General features: G+C 50.6%; 2 protein-coding genes across 2 annotated transcripts; both read right to left on the bottom strand.

Annotated features, from left to right (window-relative positions):
• Positions 1–901: 901 nt before the first annotated feature.
• Positions 902–9,319, bottom strand: LOC137385210 (calphotin-like). Its single transcript, XM_068060199.1, has 7 exons — positions 9,213–9,319; positions 4,586–4,726; positions 3,226–4,316; positions 2,929–3,123; positions 2,662–2,806; positions 1,875–2,182; positions 902–1,827 (listed from the first exon to the last, which is right to left on the bottom strand). Exons 1-7 carry the CDS (start codon positions 9,317–9,319, stop codon positions 902–904), a joined length of 2,913 nt encoding a protein of 970 aa, XP_067916300.1.
• A 100-nt stretch (positions 9,320–9,419) lies between these two features.
• On the bottom strand, positions 9,420–13,909 carry LOC137385209 (calphotin-like). Its single transcript, XM_068060198.1, has 6 exons — positions 12,601–13,909; positions 12,090–12,506; positions 11,200–11,988; positions 10,937–11,098; positions 10,212–10,832; positions 9,420–10,138 (listed from the first exon to the last, which is right to left on the bottom strand). Exons 1-6 carry the CDS (start codon positions 13,907–13,909, stop codon positions 9,420–9,422), a joined length of 4,017 nt encoding a protein of 1,338 aa, XP_067916299.1.
• Positions 13,910–15,373: the final 1,464 nt, after the last annotated feature.

Here is a 15,373-nt window from a genome sequence, read left to right as displayed (position 1 = left end):
TGAGAACGTGGTGGAGGCAGGTTTAATTGAAGCATTCAAAAGGGAATTAGACAGTTATATGAAAAAGAAGAATGTGCAGGGTTATGGGCAGAAGGCAGGGGAGTGGAACTGAGGAGGTTGCTCTTTCAGTGAGCCAGTGCATACACGATAGGCCGAATGGCCTCCTTCTGTACTGTAATGATCCGATGATGCTGTAAAGAATGCACCAATTCAACAATACAATCAAACGTCTATCGAACTCGACTTCCAAACATCCTATCCAATTAGCTCTCCCTCCATTAATTCACAGTTTCATTCTTTAAACCAAATATCAATCAATTTATCAATTTGACGAACTCACCATCACACAGTTCTACCTCATAATCCATCAAATTCTCCCTCTGGAATCAAACTCACAGATGGACCAGGAGCAGACTCCGTCACAGCTGGACCTGAAACAGACTGACTCACAGGTGGACCTGGAACAGACTCACTCACAGCTGGACCTGGAACAGTCTCACTCACAGTGGGACCAAGAACAGACTCACTCACAGCTGGACCTGGAACAGACTCACTCACAGTGGGACCAAGAACAGACTCACTCACAGCTGGACCTGGAACAGACTCACTCACAGCTGGACCCGGAACAGAATCACTAACAGCTGGACCTGGAACAGACTCACTCACAGCTGGACCTGGAACAGTCTCACTCACAGCCGGACCTGAAACAGACTCACTCACAGCTGGGCCTGGAACAGTCTCACTCACAGTGGGACCAAGAACAGACTCACTCACAGCTGGACCTGAAACAGACTCACTCACAGTGGGACCAAGAACAGACTCACTCACAGCTGGACCTGGAACAGACTCACTCACAGCTGGACCCGGAACAGACTCACTAACAGCTGGACCTGGAACAGACTCACACAGCTGGACCTGGAACAGTCTCACTCACAGCCGGACCTGAAACAGACTCACTCACAGCTGGGCCTGGAACAGTCTCACTCACAGCTGGGCCTGGAACAGTCTCACTCACAGCTGGGCCTGGAACAGTCTCACTCACAGCTGGATTAGGAGCGGTCTCACTTGCAGCTGGGCCTGGAACTGATTCATTCACAGCTGGACCTGAAACAGACATACCTACATCTGGACTGGGAACAGAGTAACTCACAGCTGGACCTGGAACAGACTCACTCACAGCTGGGCCTGGAACAGTCTCACTCACAGCTGGATTGGGAGCAGTCTCACTCGCAGCTGGGCCTGGAACTGATTCATTCACAGATGGACCGGGAACAGATTCACTCAAGGCTGGACCCGGAAGAGACTCACTCAGATCTGGACTGGGAACATTGTCACTCACAGCTGGTTCTGCATCAGACTTACTCACAGCTGTACCTGAAGCTGACTCATTTACAGTTGGAGCTTGTACAGGAACAATCACAGCTGGAGTGGGAACAGTTTCACTCACAGCGGGACCAAGAACAGACTCACTCACAGCTGGACCTGGAAAAGAATCACTCCTAGCTAGACCTCGAACAGTCTCACTGACAGCTGGACCTGGAACAGACTCACTCACAGCTGGACCTGGAACAGACTCACTCACAGCTGGACCTGGAAATGACTCACTCACTGCTGGACCTGGAACAGACTCACTCACAGCTGGACCTGGAACAGACTCACTCACAGCTGGATTGGGAACAGTCTCACTCACTGCTGGACTGGGAACAGTCTCAGTTACAGTTGGACCGGGAATAGACTCAATAACAGCTGGACCAGTAACAGATTCACTCGCAGCTGGACCTGGAACAGACTCACTCACAGCTGGGCCTGGAACAGTCTCACTCACAGCTGGATTGGGAGCAGTCTCACTCACAGCTGGACTTGAACAGACTCACTCACAGCTGGATCAGGAACAGACTCATTCACAGCTGGACCGGGCACAGTCTCAGTTACAGTTGGACCGGGAAGAGAGTGAATAACAGCTGGACCAGTCACAGATTCACTCACAGCTGGACCTGGAACAGACTCACTCACAACTGGACAGGGAACAGACTCACTCACAGCTGAACCTGGAACAGACTCACTCACAGATGGACCGGGCACAGTCTCAGTTACAGTTGGACCGGGAATAGAGTGAATAACAGCTGGACCAGTCACAGATTCACTCACAGCTGGACCTGGAACAGACTCACTCACAGCTGGACTGGGAACAGATTCACTCAGTCACAGCTGGACCCGGAACAGTCTCACACACAGCTGGACCTGGAACAGAATCATTCACAGCTGCACAAGGAACAGACTCTCATAGCTGAACCTGGAACAGATTCACTCACAGCTGGACCCAGAACAGTCTCACACACAGCTGGACCTGGAACAGAGTCACCCACAGCTGGACCTGGAACAGACTCACTCACAGCTGGACTGGGAACAGATTCATGCACAGCTGGACCCAGAACAGTCTCTCACACAGCTGGACCTGGAACAGAGTCACCCAAAGCTGGACTGGGAACAGAGACAGTCACAGCTGGACCTGTAACAGACACTCTCACAGCTGGACTGGGAACAGAGTCACTGACAGCTGGAGATAGAACAGGCTCACACACAGCTGGACCTGGAACAGAATCACTCACAGTAGGACAGGGAACAGAGTCACTCACAGCTGGACCCAGAACAGTCTCTCACACAGCTGGACCTGGAACAGAGTCACCCAAAGCTGGACTGGGAACAGAGACAGTCACAGCTGGACCTGTAACAGACACTCTCACAGCTGGACTGGGAACAGAGTCACTGACAGCTGGAGATAGAACAGGCTCACACACAGCTGGACCTGGAACAGAATCACTCACAGTAGGACAGGGAACAGAGTCACTCACAGCTGGACATGGAACAGAGTCACTCACAGCTGGACCGAGAACAGATTCACTCACAGCTGGACCTGGAGCAACTCACTCACAGCTGGACCTAGAACAGTCTCATCCACAGCTGGACCTGGAACAGGCTCACTCACAGCTGGACTCTGAACAGTCTCACTCATAGCTGAAGCTGGAACAGACTCACTCACAGCTGGGCCTGGAACAGGTTCACACACAGCTGGAGCCGGAACAGTCTCACTCACTGTTGGACCTGGAACAGAGTCACTCACAGCTGTTTCCGGGAAAAGAGTTACTCACAGCTGGACCTGGAAATGACTCACTCAGTTAGACTTTGAACAGACTGACACACAGCTGTTTCCCGGAAAAGAGTTACTCACAGCTGGGCCAGGAAAAGATTCACTCGCAGCTGGACCTCTAACAGTCTCACTCACAGCTGGACTGAGAACAGACTCACTCACAGCTGGATCAGGATCAGACTCACTCACACCTGCACCTGGAACAGGCACACTCACAGCTGGACCTGGAACAGTCTCACTCACAGTGGGACCAAGAACAGACTCACTCACAGCTGGACCTGAAACAGACATACCTACATCTGGACTGGGAGCAGTCTCACTCACAGCTGGGCCTGGAACAGTCTCACTCACAGCTGGATTGGGAGCAGTCTCACTCGCAGCTGGGCCTGGAACTGATTCATTCACAGATGGACCGGGAACAGATTCACTCAAGGCTGGACCCGGAAGAGACTCACTCAGATCTGGACTGGGAACATTGTCACTCACAGCTGGTTCTGCATCAGACTTACTCACAGCTGTACCTGAAGCTGACTCATTTACAGTTGGAGCTGGTACAGGAACAATCACAGCTGGACTGGTAACAGACTCACTCACAGCTGGACCTGGAAATGACTCACTCACTGCTGGACCTGGAACAGACTCACTCACAGCTGGACTGGGAACAGTCTCAGTTACAGTTGGACCGGGAATAGAGTCAATAACAGCTGGACCAGTAACAGATTCACTCGCAGCTGGACCTGGAACAGCCTCACTCACAGCTGGACCTGGAACAGACTCATTCACAACTGGACAGGGAACAGACTCACTCACAGATGGACTGGGAACAGTCTCAGTCACAGCTGGACCTGGAACTGAATCACTCACAGCTGGACCTGGAAAAGACTCACTCAGATCTGGACCGGGGAGATTGTCACTCACAGCTGCTTCTGCATCAGACTTACTCACAGTTGTACCTGAAACTGACTCATTCACAATTGGAGCTTGTACAGAAACAATCACGGTTGGAGTGGGAACAGTCTCACTCACAGCTGGACTGGGAACAAATTCACTCACAGCTGGACTGGGATCAGTCTCAGTCACAGCTGGACAGCGAAATGACTCACTCACAGCTGGACCGGGCACAGTCTCAGTTACAGTTGGACCGGGAATAGACTCACTCACAGCTGGACTGGGAACAGATTCACTCAGTCACAGCTGGACCCGGAACAATCTCACACACAGCTGGACCTGGAACAGAATCATTCACAGCTGCACAAGGAACAGACTCTCATAGCTGGACCTGGAACAGATTCATGCACAGCTGGACCTGGAACAGACTCACTCACAGCTGGACTGGGAACAGATTCACTCAGTCACAGCTGGTCTCGGAACAGTCTCACACACAGCTGGACCTGGAACAGAGTCACTCACAGTAGGACCGAGAACAGATTCACTCACAGCTGGACCTGGAGCAACTCACTCACAGCTGGACCAAGAACAGTCTCATCCACAGCTGCACCTGGAACAGATTCACTCATAGCTTTTAGTTTCGGTGACTGCAGCGTGGATAGCAACGGAGGTGCGTGAACGGGCTTACAGCTGTGAAGTCAATTTCAGCGTAAGTTTAAAAGTGAATTCCCTTTTGTTTTCGGAGGACCAGGGGACTGCTGGGTAAGGAAAAAGGTATATATTTGTGTGGTTTAGAATCTCTTTCTTTTAGTTTCGGTGACTGCAGCGTGGATAGCAACGGAGGTGCGTGAACGGGCTTACAGCTGTGAAGTCAATTTCAGCGTAAGTTTAAAAGTGAATTCCCTTTTGTTTTCGGAGGACCAGGGGACTGCTGGGTAAGGAAAAAGGTATATATTTGTGTGGTGGCTGTACCCGAGACACTACACGTGTAGTGTCTCCCACCCACCCTCCTCCTCTAACCATAAAAAAAGGACTCTGGTGTGTTGATAAGGAAAGCTTTTTATTTAAGAAGTTCTGTCCGTTGGATTGCTAACCTAACAAGTTTTGACTTTTTCTTTTTTTTGGTTTTTCAGTAGATTTGTTGGGAATTTGGAATAGTGGGAATGGAGGTTAAGGCAGTTGTATGTTCCTCCTGCAGAATGTGGGAGGTAAGGGTCGCCAAGAGTGTCCCTGCTGACTGCATCTGTGGGAAGTGCACCCAACTCCAGCTCCTCGAGAACCGCGTTAGGGAACTGGAGCTGGAGCTGGATGAACTTCGGATCATTCGGGAGGCGGAGGAGGTTATTGAGAGGAGTTATGGGGAGGTAGTCACACCTCAGGTAAAAGAAGTAGGTGGATGGGTTACCGTCAGGGGAAGGAGAGGGAACCAGCAGGCAGTGCAGGGATCCCCTGTGGCCGTTTCCCTCAACAACAGGTATACTGTTTTGGATACTGTTGTGGGGGACGACTTACCAGGGGTAAGCAATGGGGTACAGATATCTGGCACAGAGTCTGTCCCTGTTGCTCAGAAGGGAAGGGGGAAGAGGAGCAGAACATTAGTCATTGGGGACTCCATAGTTAGGGGAACAGATAGGAGGTTCTGTGGGAACGAGAGAGACTCACGGTTGGTATGTTGCCTCCCAGGTGCCAGGGTTCGTGATGTCTCGGATCGTGTTTTTGGGATCCTTAATGGGGAGGGGGAGCAGCCCCAAGTCATGGTCCACATAGGCACCAACGACATAGGTAGGAAGAGAGATGGGGATTTAAGACAGAAATTTAGGGAGCTAGGGTGGAAGCTTAGAGCGAGAACAAACAGAGTTGTTATCTCTGGGTTGTTGCCCGTGCCACGTGATAGCGAAGCGAGGAATAGGGAGAGAGAGGAGTTGAACACGTGGCTGCAGGGATGGTGCAGGAGGGAGGGTTTTGGTTTCCTGGATAATTGGGGCTCTTTCTGGGGTAGGTGGGACCTCTACAAACAGGATGGTCTTCACCTGAACCAGAGGGGTACCAATATCCTGGGGGGGAGGTTTGCTAGTGCTCTTAGGGGGGGTTTAAACTAATTCAGCAGGGGAATGGGAACCTAAATTGTAGTGCCAGTGTACAGGATGTTGAGAGTAGTGAGGTCAGGGATAAGGTTACAAGGACGCAAGAGGGCACTGGCAAGCAAGAACCTGGTTTAAAGTGTGTCTATTTCAATGCCAGGAGCATCCGGAATAAGGTGGGTGAGCTTGCAGCATGGGTTGGTACCTGGGATCTCGATGTAGTGGCCATTTCGGAGACATGGGTAGAGCAGGGGCAGGAATGGATGTTGCAGGTTCCGGGATTTAGATGTTTCAGTAAGAACAGAGAAGATGGTAAAAGAGGGGGGGGTGTGGCATTGTTAATCAAGGAGAGTATTACAGCGACAGAAAGGACGTTTGAGGACTCGGCTACTGAGGTAGTATGGGCTGAGGTTAGAAACAGGAGAGGTGAGGTTACCCTGTTGGGAGTCTTTTATAGACCTCCGAATAGTTCCAGAGATGTAGAGGAAAGGATAGCGAAGATGATTCTCGACAGGGGTGAGAGTAACAGGGTAGTTGTTATGGGGGACTTTAACTTTCCAAATATCGACTGGAAGTACTATAGTTCGAGTACTTTAGATGGGTCAGTTTTTGTCCAGTGTGTGCAGGAGGGTTTTCTGACACAGTATGTAGACAGGCCAACCAGGGGCGATACCACATTGGATTTGGTACTGGGAAATGAACCCGGCCAGGTGTTAGATTTAGATGTAGGTGAGCACTTTGGTGATAGTGATCACAATTCGGTTAGGTTTACCTTAGCGATGGGCAGGGACAGGTATATACCGCAGGGCAAGAATTATAACTGGGGGAAAGGAAATTATGATGCGATTAGGCAAGATTTAGGATGCGTAGGATGGGGAAGGAAACTGCAGGGGATGGGAACAATCGAAATGTGGAGCTTATTCAAGGAGCAGCTACTGCGTGTCCTTGATAAGTATGTACCTGTGAGGCAGGGAGGAAGTTGTCGAGCGAGGGAGCCGTGGTTTACTAAAGAAGTTGAAGCGCTTGTCAAGAGGAAGAAGAAGGCTTATGTTAGGATGAGACGTGAAGGCTCAGTTAGGGCGCTTGAGAGCTACAAGCTAGCCAGGAAGGATCTAAAGGGAGAGCTAAGAAGAGCAAGGAGAGGACACGAGAAGTCATTGGTGGATCGGATCAGGGAAAACCCTAAGGCTTTCTATAGGTATATCAGGAATAAAAGAATGACTAGAGTTAGATTAGGGCCAATCAGGGATAGTAGTGGGAAGTTGTGTGTGGAATCAGAGGAGATAGGGGAAGTGTTAAATGAATATTTTGCGTCAGTATTTACAGTAGAGAAAGAAAATGTTGTTGAGAATACTGAGATTCAGGCTACGAGGCTAGATGGGATTGAGGTTCACAAGGAGGAGGTGTTAGCAATTTTGGAAAGTGTGAAAATAGATAAGTCCCCTGGGCCAGATGGGATTTATCCTAGGATTCTCTGGGAAGCTAGGGAGGAGATTGCAGAACCTTTGTCCATGATCTTTATGTCGTCATTGTCGACAGGAATAGTGCCGGAAGACTGGAGGATTGCAAATGTTGTCCCCTTGTTCAAGAAGGGGAGTAGAGACAGCCCTGGTAATTATAGACCTGTGAGCCTTACTTCGGTTGTGGGTAAAATGTTGGAAAAGGTTATAAGAGACAGGATTTATAATCATCTTGAAAAGAATAAGTACATTAGAGATAGTCAGCACGGTTTTGTGACGGGTAGGTCGTGCCTCACAAACCTTATTGAGTTTTTCGAGAAGGTGACCAAACAGGTGGATGAGGGTAAAGCAGTGGATGTGGTGTATATGGATTTCAGTAAGGCGTTTGATAAGGTTCCCCACGGTAGGCTATTGCAGAAAATACGCAAGTATGGGGTTGAAGGTGATTTAGAGCTTTGGATCAGAAATTGGCTAGCTGAAAGAAGACAGAGGGTGGTGGTTGATGGCAAATGTTCATCCTGGAGTTTAGTTACTAGTGGTGTACCGCAAGGATCTGTTTTGGGGCCACTGCTGTTTGTCATTTTTATAAATGACCTGGAAGAGGGTGTAGAAGGGTGGGTTAGTAAATTTGCAGATGACACTAAGGTCGGTGGAGTTGTGGATAGTGCCGAAGGATGTTGTAGGGTACAGAGAGACATAGATAGGCTGCAGAGCTGGGCTGAGAGATGGCAAATGGAGTTTAATGCGGAAAAGTGTGAGGTGATTCACTTTGGAAGGAGTAACAGGAATGCAGAGTACTGGGCTAATGGGAAGATTCTTGTTAGTGTAGATGAGCAGAGAGATCTTGGTGTCCAGGTGCATAAATCCCTGAAGGTTGCTAACCAGGTTAATAGGGCTGTCAAGAAGGCATATGGTGTGTTAGCTTTTATTAGTAGGGGGGTCGTCTCGGAGCCACGAGGTCATGCTGCAGCTGTACAAGACTCTGGTGAGACCGCACCTGGAGTATTGCGTGCAGTTCTGGTCACCGCATTATAGAAAGGATGTGGAAGCTATGGAAAGGGTGCAGAGGAGATTTACTAGGATGTTGCCTGGTATGGAGGGAAGGTCTTACGAGGAAAGGCTGAGGGACTTGAGGTTGTTTTCGTTGGAGAGAAGGAGGAGGAGAGGTGACTTAATAGAGACATATAAGATAATCAGAGGGTTAGATAGGGTGGATAGTGAGTGTCTTTTTCCTCGGATGGTGATGGCAAACACGAGGGGACATAGCTTCAAGTTGAGGGGTGATAGATATAGGACAGATGTGAGAGGTAGTTTCTTTACTCAGAGAGTAGTAAGGGCGTGGAATGCCCTGCCTGCAGCAGTAGTAGATTCTCCAACTTTAAGGGCATTTAAGTGGACATTGGATAGACACATGGATGAAAATGGAATAGTGTAGGTCAGATGGTTTCACAGGTCGGCGCAACATCGAGGGCCGAAGGGCCTGTACTGCGCTGTAATGTTCTAAAAAAAAAAAATGTTCTAAAAAAAAGCTGGACCTGGAACAGGCTCACTCACAGCTGGACTGTGAACAGTCTCACTCATAGCTGAAGCTGGAACAGATTCACTCACAGCTGGACCTAGAACAGACTCACTCACAGCTGGACCTGGAGAAACTCACTCACTGCTGGACCTAGAACAGTCTCACCCACAGCTGGACCTGGAACAGGTTCACTCATAGCTGGACTGTGAACAGTCTCACTCATCGCTGAAGCTGGAACAGACTCACTCACAGCTGGACTTGGAACCGATTCCCACACAGCTGGAGCCGGAAAAGTCTCACTCACAGTTGGACCTGGAACAGAGTCACTCACAGCTGGTTCCGGGAACAGACTCAGTCACAGCTGGACCGGGAACAGAGTTACTCACAGCTGGGCCAGGAAAAGATTCACTTGCAGCTGGACCTCGAGCAGTCTCACTCGCAGCTGGACCTCGAACAGTCTCACTCACAGCTGGACTGAGAACAGACTCACTCACAGCTGGACCAAGAACAGACTCATTCACAGCTGGACCTGAAACAGACATACCTACAGCTGGACCTGGAACAGTCTCACTCACAGCTGAACCTCGAACAGACTCACTCACAGATGAACCGGGAACAGATTCACTCACAGCTGGTTCTGCATCAGACTTACTCACAGCTGTACCTGAAGCTGACTCATTTACAGTTGGAGCTTGTACAGGAACAATCACAGCTGGAGTGGGAACAGTTTCACTCACAGCTGGACTTGGAACAGACTCACTCACAGCTGGACCAAGAACAGACTCACTCACAGCTGGACCTGAAACAGACACACTGACAGCTGGACCATGAACAGTCTCAGTCAGAGCTGGGCTGGGAAAAATCTCTTTCACACCTGGACCAGGAACAAAGTCAGTCATAGCTGGACCGGGGATTGTCTCGCACACCCCTGGACGGGGAACAGTCTCGCTCAAAGCTGGACAAGGAAGAGAATCAGTCACAGCTGGAGATGGAACAGACTCACTCACACCTAGACCTGGAACAGACTCACTCACAGCTGGACCTGGAACAGAAAAACACAGCTGGACCAAGAACAGTCTCAGTCAGAGCTGGACTGGGAAAAATCTCTCTCACACCAGAACCAGGAACAGTGTCAGTCATAGCTGGACCGGGGATTGTCTCGCACACCCCTGGACCAGGAACAGTCTCTCTCAAAGCTGGATAAGGAAGAGAATCACTCACAGCTGGACCTGGAACAGACTCACTCACAGCTGGACCTGGAACAGACTCACTCACAGCTGGACCGGGAACAGATTCACACACAGCTGGGACTGCAACAGTCTCACTCACAGCTGGATTGGGAGCAGTCTCACTCACACCTAGACCTGGAACAGACTCACTCACAGCTGTACCTGGAACAGACTCACTCACAGCTGGACCTGGAAAAGACTCGCTCCTAGCTGGACCTCGAACAGTCTCACTGACAGCTGGACTGGGAACAGTCTCACTGACAGCTGGACTGGGAACAGACTCACTCACAGCTGGACCTGGAAATGACTCACTCACAGCTGGACCTGGAACAGACTCACTCACAGATGGACCGGGAACAGATTGACACACAGCTGGGCCTGGAACAGTCTCACTCACAGCTGGATTGGGAGCAGTCTCACTCACAGCTGGACCTGGAACTGATTCATTCACAGTTGGACCGGGAACAGAGACACTCACAGCTGTACCTGGAACAGACTCACTCACAGCTGGAGAGAACAGATGCTCTCACAGCTGGACCTGGAAAAGACTCGCTCCTAGCTGGACCTCGAACAGACTCACTCACAGCTGGACCTGGAACAGACTCACTCACAGCTGGAGAGAACAGATGCTCTCACAGCTGGACCTGGAAAAGGCTCGCTCCTAGCTGGACCTCGAACAGTCTTACTGACAGCTGGACTGGGAACAGACTCACTCACAGCCGGATCAGGAACAGACTCACTCACAGCTGGACCTGGAACAGACTCACTCACAGCTGGATCAGGAACAGACTCACTCACAGCTGGACTTGAACAGACTCACTCACAGCTGGATCAGGAACAGACTCACTCACAGCTGGACTTGAAACAGACATACTGACAGCTGGACCGGGAACAGAGTCACTCACAGCTGGACCGGGAACAGACATACTGACAGCTGGACCGGGAACAGAGTCACTCACAGCTGGACTGGGAACAGATTCACTCACAGCTGGACCGGGAACAGACATACTGACAGCTGGATCGGGAACAGAGTCACTCACAGCTGGACCGGGAACAGATTCACACACAGCTGTGCCTGGAACAATCTCACTCACAGATGGATTGGGAGCAGTCTCACTCACAGCTGGACCTGGAACTGATTCATTCACAGTTGGACCGGGAACAGAGACACTCACAGCTGGACCCGGAATAGAGTCATTCACAGATGGACCAAGAACAGAGACACACACAGCTGAACCTGTAACAGGCTCTCTTACAGCTGGACCAGGAACAGATTCACTCACAGCTGTACCTGTGACAGACTCTCTCACAGCTAGACCTCGAACAGACTCACTCACAGATGGACCAAGAACAGAGACACACACAGCTGAACCTGGAACAGGCTCACACACAGCTGGACCAGGGACAGACTCTCCCACAGCAGAACTGGGAACAAAGTTATTCAAAGCTGGACTGGGAAAATTCTCGCTCCCAGCTGGACCGTGTACAGTCTCACTCACCGCTGGACCTTGAAATGACTCACTCACAGCTGGAATTGGAAAATTCTCGCTCACAGCTGGACTGCAAACAGACTCACTCACAGCTGGACCTGGAACTGACTCACTCTCAGCTGGACCTGGAACAGTCTCACTCTCAGCTGGACCTGGAACAGTCTCACTCACAGCTGGACCGGAACAGACACACTCACAGCTGGACCTGGAACTGACTCACTCTCAGCTGGACCTGGAACAGTCTCACTCACAGCTGGACCTGGAACTGACTCACTCTCAGCTGGACCTGGAACTGACTCACTCTCAGCTGGACCTGGAACAGTCTCACTCACAGCTGGACCTGGAACAGACACACTCACAGCTGGAGCAGGAATAGACACACTCACAGCTGGAGCAGGAACAGACTCACTCACAGCTGGACCAGGAACAGTCTCACTCACAGCTGGACCTGGAAAAGACTCACTCACAGCTGGACCTGGAACAGTCTCACACACAGCTGGACCTGGAACAGTCTCACTCACAGCTGGACCTGGAAGAGACTCATACAAAACTGGACCTGGAACAGACACACTCACAGCTGGACCTGGAACAGACACACTCACAGCTGGAGCAGGAATAGACACACTCACAGCTGGAGCAGGAACAGACTCACTCACAGCTGGACCAGGAACAGTCTCACCCACAGCTGGACCTAAAACAGATGCAATCACAGCTGGACCTGGAACAGGCTCACACAGCGAAACTGAGAACAGAGTCACTTACGGCTGGACCCGGAACCGACTCACTCGCAGCTGGACCTGGAACAGTCTCACTCACAGCTGGACCTGGAACAATCTCACTCACAGCTGTACCAGGGACAGATTCTCCCACAGCGAAACTGAGAACAGACTCACTCATAGCTGGACTTGGAACAGACTCACTCATAGCTGGACTTGGAACAGACTCACTCACAGCTGGACCCGGAACAGACTCACTCGCAGCTGGACCTGGAACAGTCTCACTCACAGCTGGACCAGGGACAAATTCTCCCACAGCGAAACTGAGAACAGACTCACCCACAGCTGGACCTGGAACAGTCTCACACACAGCTAAACCAGGGACAGAATCTCCCACAGCGAAACTGAGAACAGAGTCACTTACGGCTGGACCTAGAACAGACTCACTCACAGCTGGACCCGGAACAGACTCACTCGCAGCTGGACCTGGAACAGTCTCACACACAGCTGGACCTGGAACAGTCTCACTCGCAGCTGGACCTGGAACAGTCTCACACACAGCTGGACCAGGGACAGATTCTCCCATAGCGAAACTGAGAACAGACTCACTCGCAGCTGGACCTGGAACAGTCTCACTCACAGCTGGACCTCGAACAGTCTCTCTCACAGCTGGACCTGGAAGAGACTCATACACAACTGGACCTGGAACAGTCTCTCTCACAGCGGGACCTGGAACAGTCACACTCACAGCTGGACCTGGAACAGACTCACACTCAGCTGGACCGTGAACAGACTCACTCACAGCTGGAATTGGAACAGACTCACTCGCAGCTGGACCTGGAACAGTCTCACTCACAGCTGGACCCGGAACAGACTCGCTCGCAGCTGGACCTGGAACAGTCTCACTCACAGCTGGAATTGGAACAGACCCACTCGCAGCTGGACCTGGAACAGTCTCACTCACAGCTGGAATTGGAACAGACTCACACACAGCTGGACCAGGGACAGATTCTCCCACAGCGAAACTGAGAACAGACTCACTCACAGCTGGACCTGGAACAGACTCACACTCAGCTGGACCGTGAACAGACTCACTCACAGCTGGACCTCGAACAGTCTCTCTCACAGCTGGACCTGGAAGAGACTCATACACAACTGGACCTGGAACAGTCTCTCTCACAGCGGGACCTGGAACAGTCACACTCACAGCTGGACCTGGGACAGTCTCACCCACAGCTGGAGCGGGAACTGACTCACTCACAACTGGACCTGGGACAGTCTCATTCACAGTTCGACCTGGAAAAGATTCACTCACATCTGGACCTGGAACAGACTCACACAGCTGGGCCATGAACAGATTCACTCCCAACTGGACCATGAACAGATTCACTCAGAGCTGGACCTGGAACATGGTCACTCACAGCTGGTCCTGAAACCAACTCACTCACAAATGGACCGGGAAGAGTCTCAGTTACAGCTGGACCGGGAATAGAGTCAATAACAGTCTGTCCAGTAACAGATTCACTCACAGCTGGGCCAGGAACAGTCTCAGTCAGAGCTGGACCGGGAACAATCCCTTTCGCAGCTCTTTGGAGAATAGACGCACATCTGGTGGGGCAATAAAGTCATATGAGTAACAAGGTCATCTGGGATTTGAACAGAAAACAGCTGGATATTATACATCTGCACTGGAAATTGACACACAGACACACACTTACACACCCACATTCACACACACACTGACGCACGCACACAAACACAATGACACACATTCTGACAGACACACACACACACACACAATCTGACACACAATCACACTCTGACACACAATAAAACAGGCACACTGAAACACATTCACACGCACACACACACAATCTGACACACAATCACACTCTGACACACAATAAAACAGGCACACTGAAACACATTCACACACACACACACACACACTGTCATAAAAACACACACACTGACACACTGACTCACAAACACACACACTGACACACACTGACACACATACTGACTCACACGCACACACACAAACACACTGACATCCTGACACACATTCTGACACACACACACACTCTGACACACACACACAGACACACTGACACTCACACAAACACACACAGACATACATACACACAGACACACTCTGACACAAACAATATAGTAACTTGCAGCTGGGCAGCTAACTAAATCTCCTGTCCATATGTGTCATGTTGGCTCGTTTTTTTCCTCACCCTTCCTCTCCTTATTCACTCCCATCCCATTCCTCTGCCATTTCATCCCCTCCCCTTTCCTGTTCCACATTACACTCCCTCACTGCTCTGCTCTCTGATTACACCATGGCCCTTTATGATTCCCACTCTGGAGCTGGTACCTATCTCCAGTTCAGTGCTCCCACAGAGATCTGTAGAAAGGGTGTTCAGCTCCGATTACAGCCTGCTCCAACTGCCTTTGAAATCCCATCACACGCTCCAGTGACTTTCACACCTGCAGGATTACCACCGGAGAGAGGGACAGGCTCGGCCCCAGAGGCAGTGAATTTTCTCAACTGTTGGCAGTAAATTCCCATGTCCAACAGGAGAGAAATTTCCACCTCCCTCTGTCTCAGATTTTCAGTTATTGAGGAGGTCAGTGAAAGACAAGATCACATTACATCCCAGAGCAGCTTGAATTAATGGCCAATGATCCAGGCACCCCCATTCATCTCCATTGCAGCAGAAGCTCTCGCACCCTCATAACCTGTCCATATTGATCATTCTTTTCACTCTCTCTCTCACACTACCTCGCTCTCCAGTTCAAACTCACAGGAAACAAATGTACTCACAACCAGATT

This window comes from Heterodontus francisci, chromosome 28 (assembly GCF_036365525.1).
Source record: "Heterodontus francisci isolate sHetFra1 chromosome 28, sHetFra1.hap1, whole genome shotgun sequence".
Taxonomy (NCBI): Eukaryota; Metazoa; Chordata; class Chondrichthyes; order Heterodontiformes; family Heterodontidae; genus Heterodontus; species Heterodontus francisci.
Note: the sequence above shows the minus strand (reverse complement) of the source record. Positions and strands in the feature narration are given on the sequence as shown.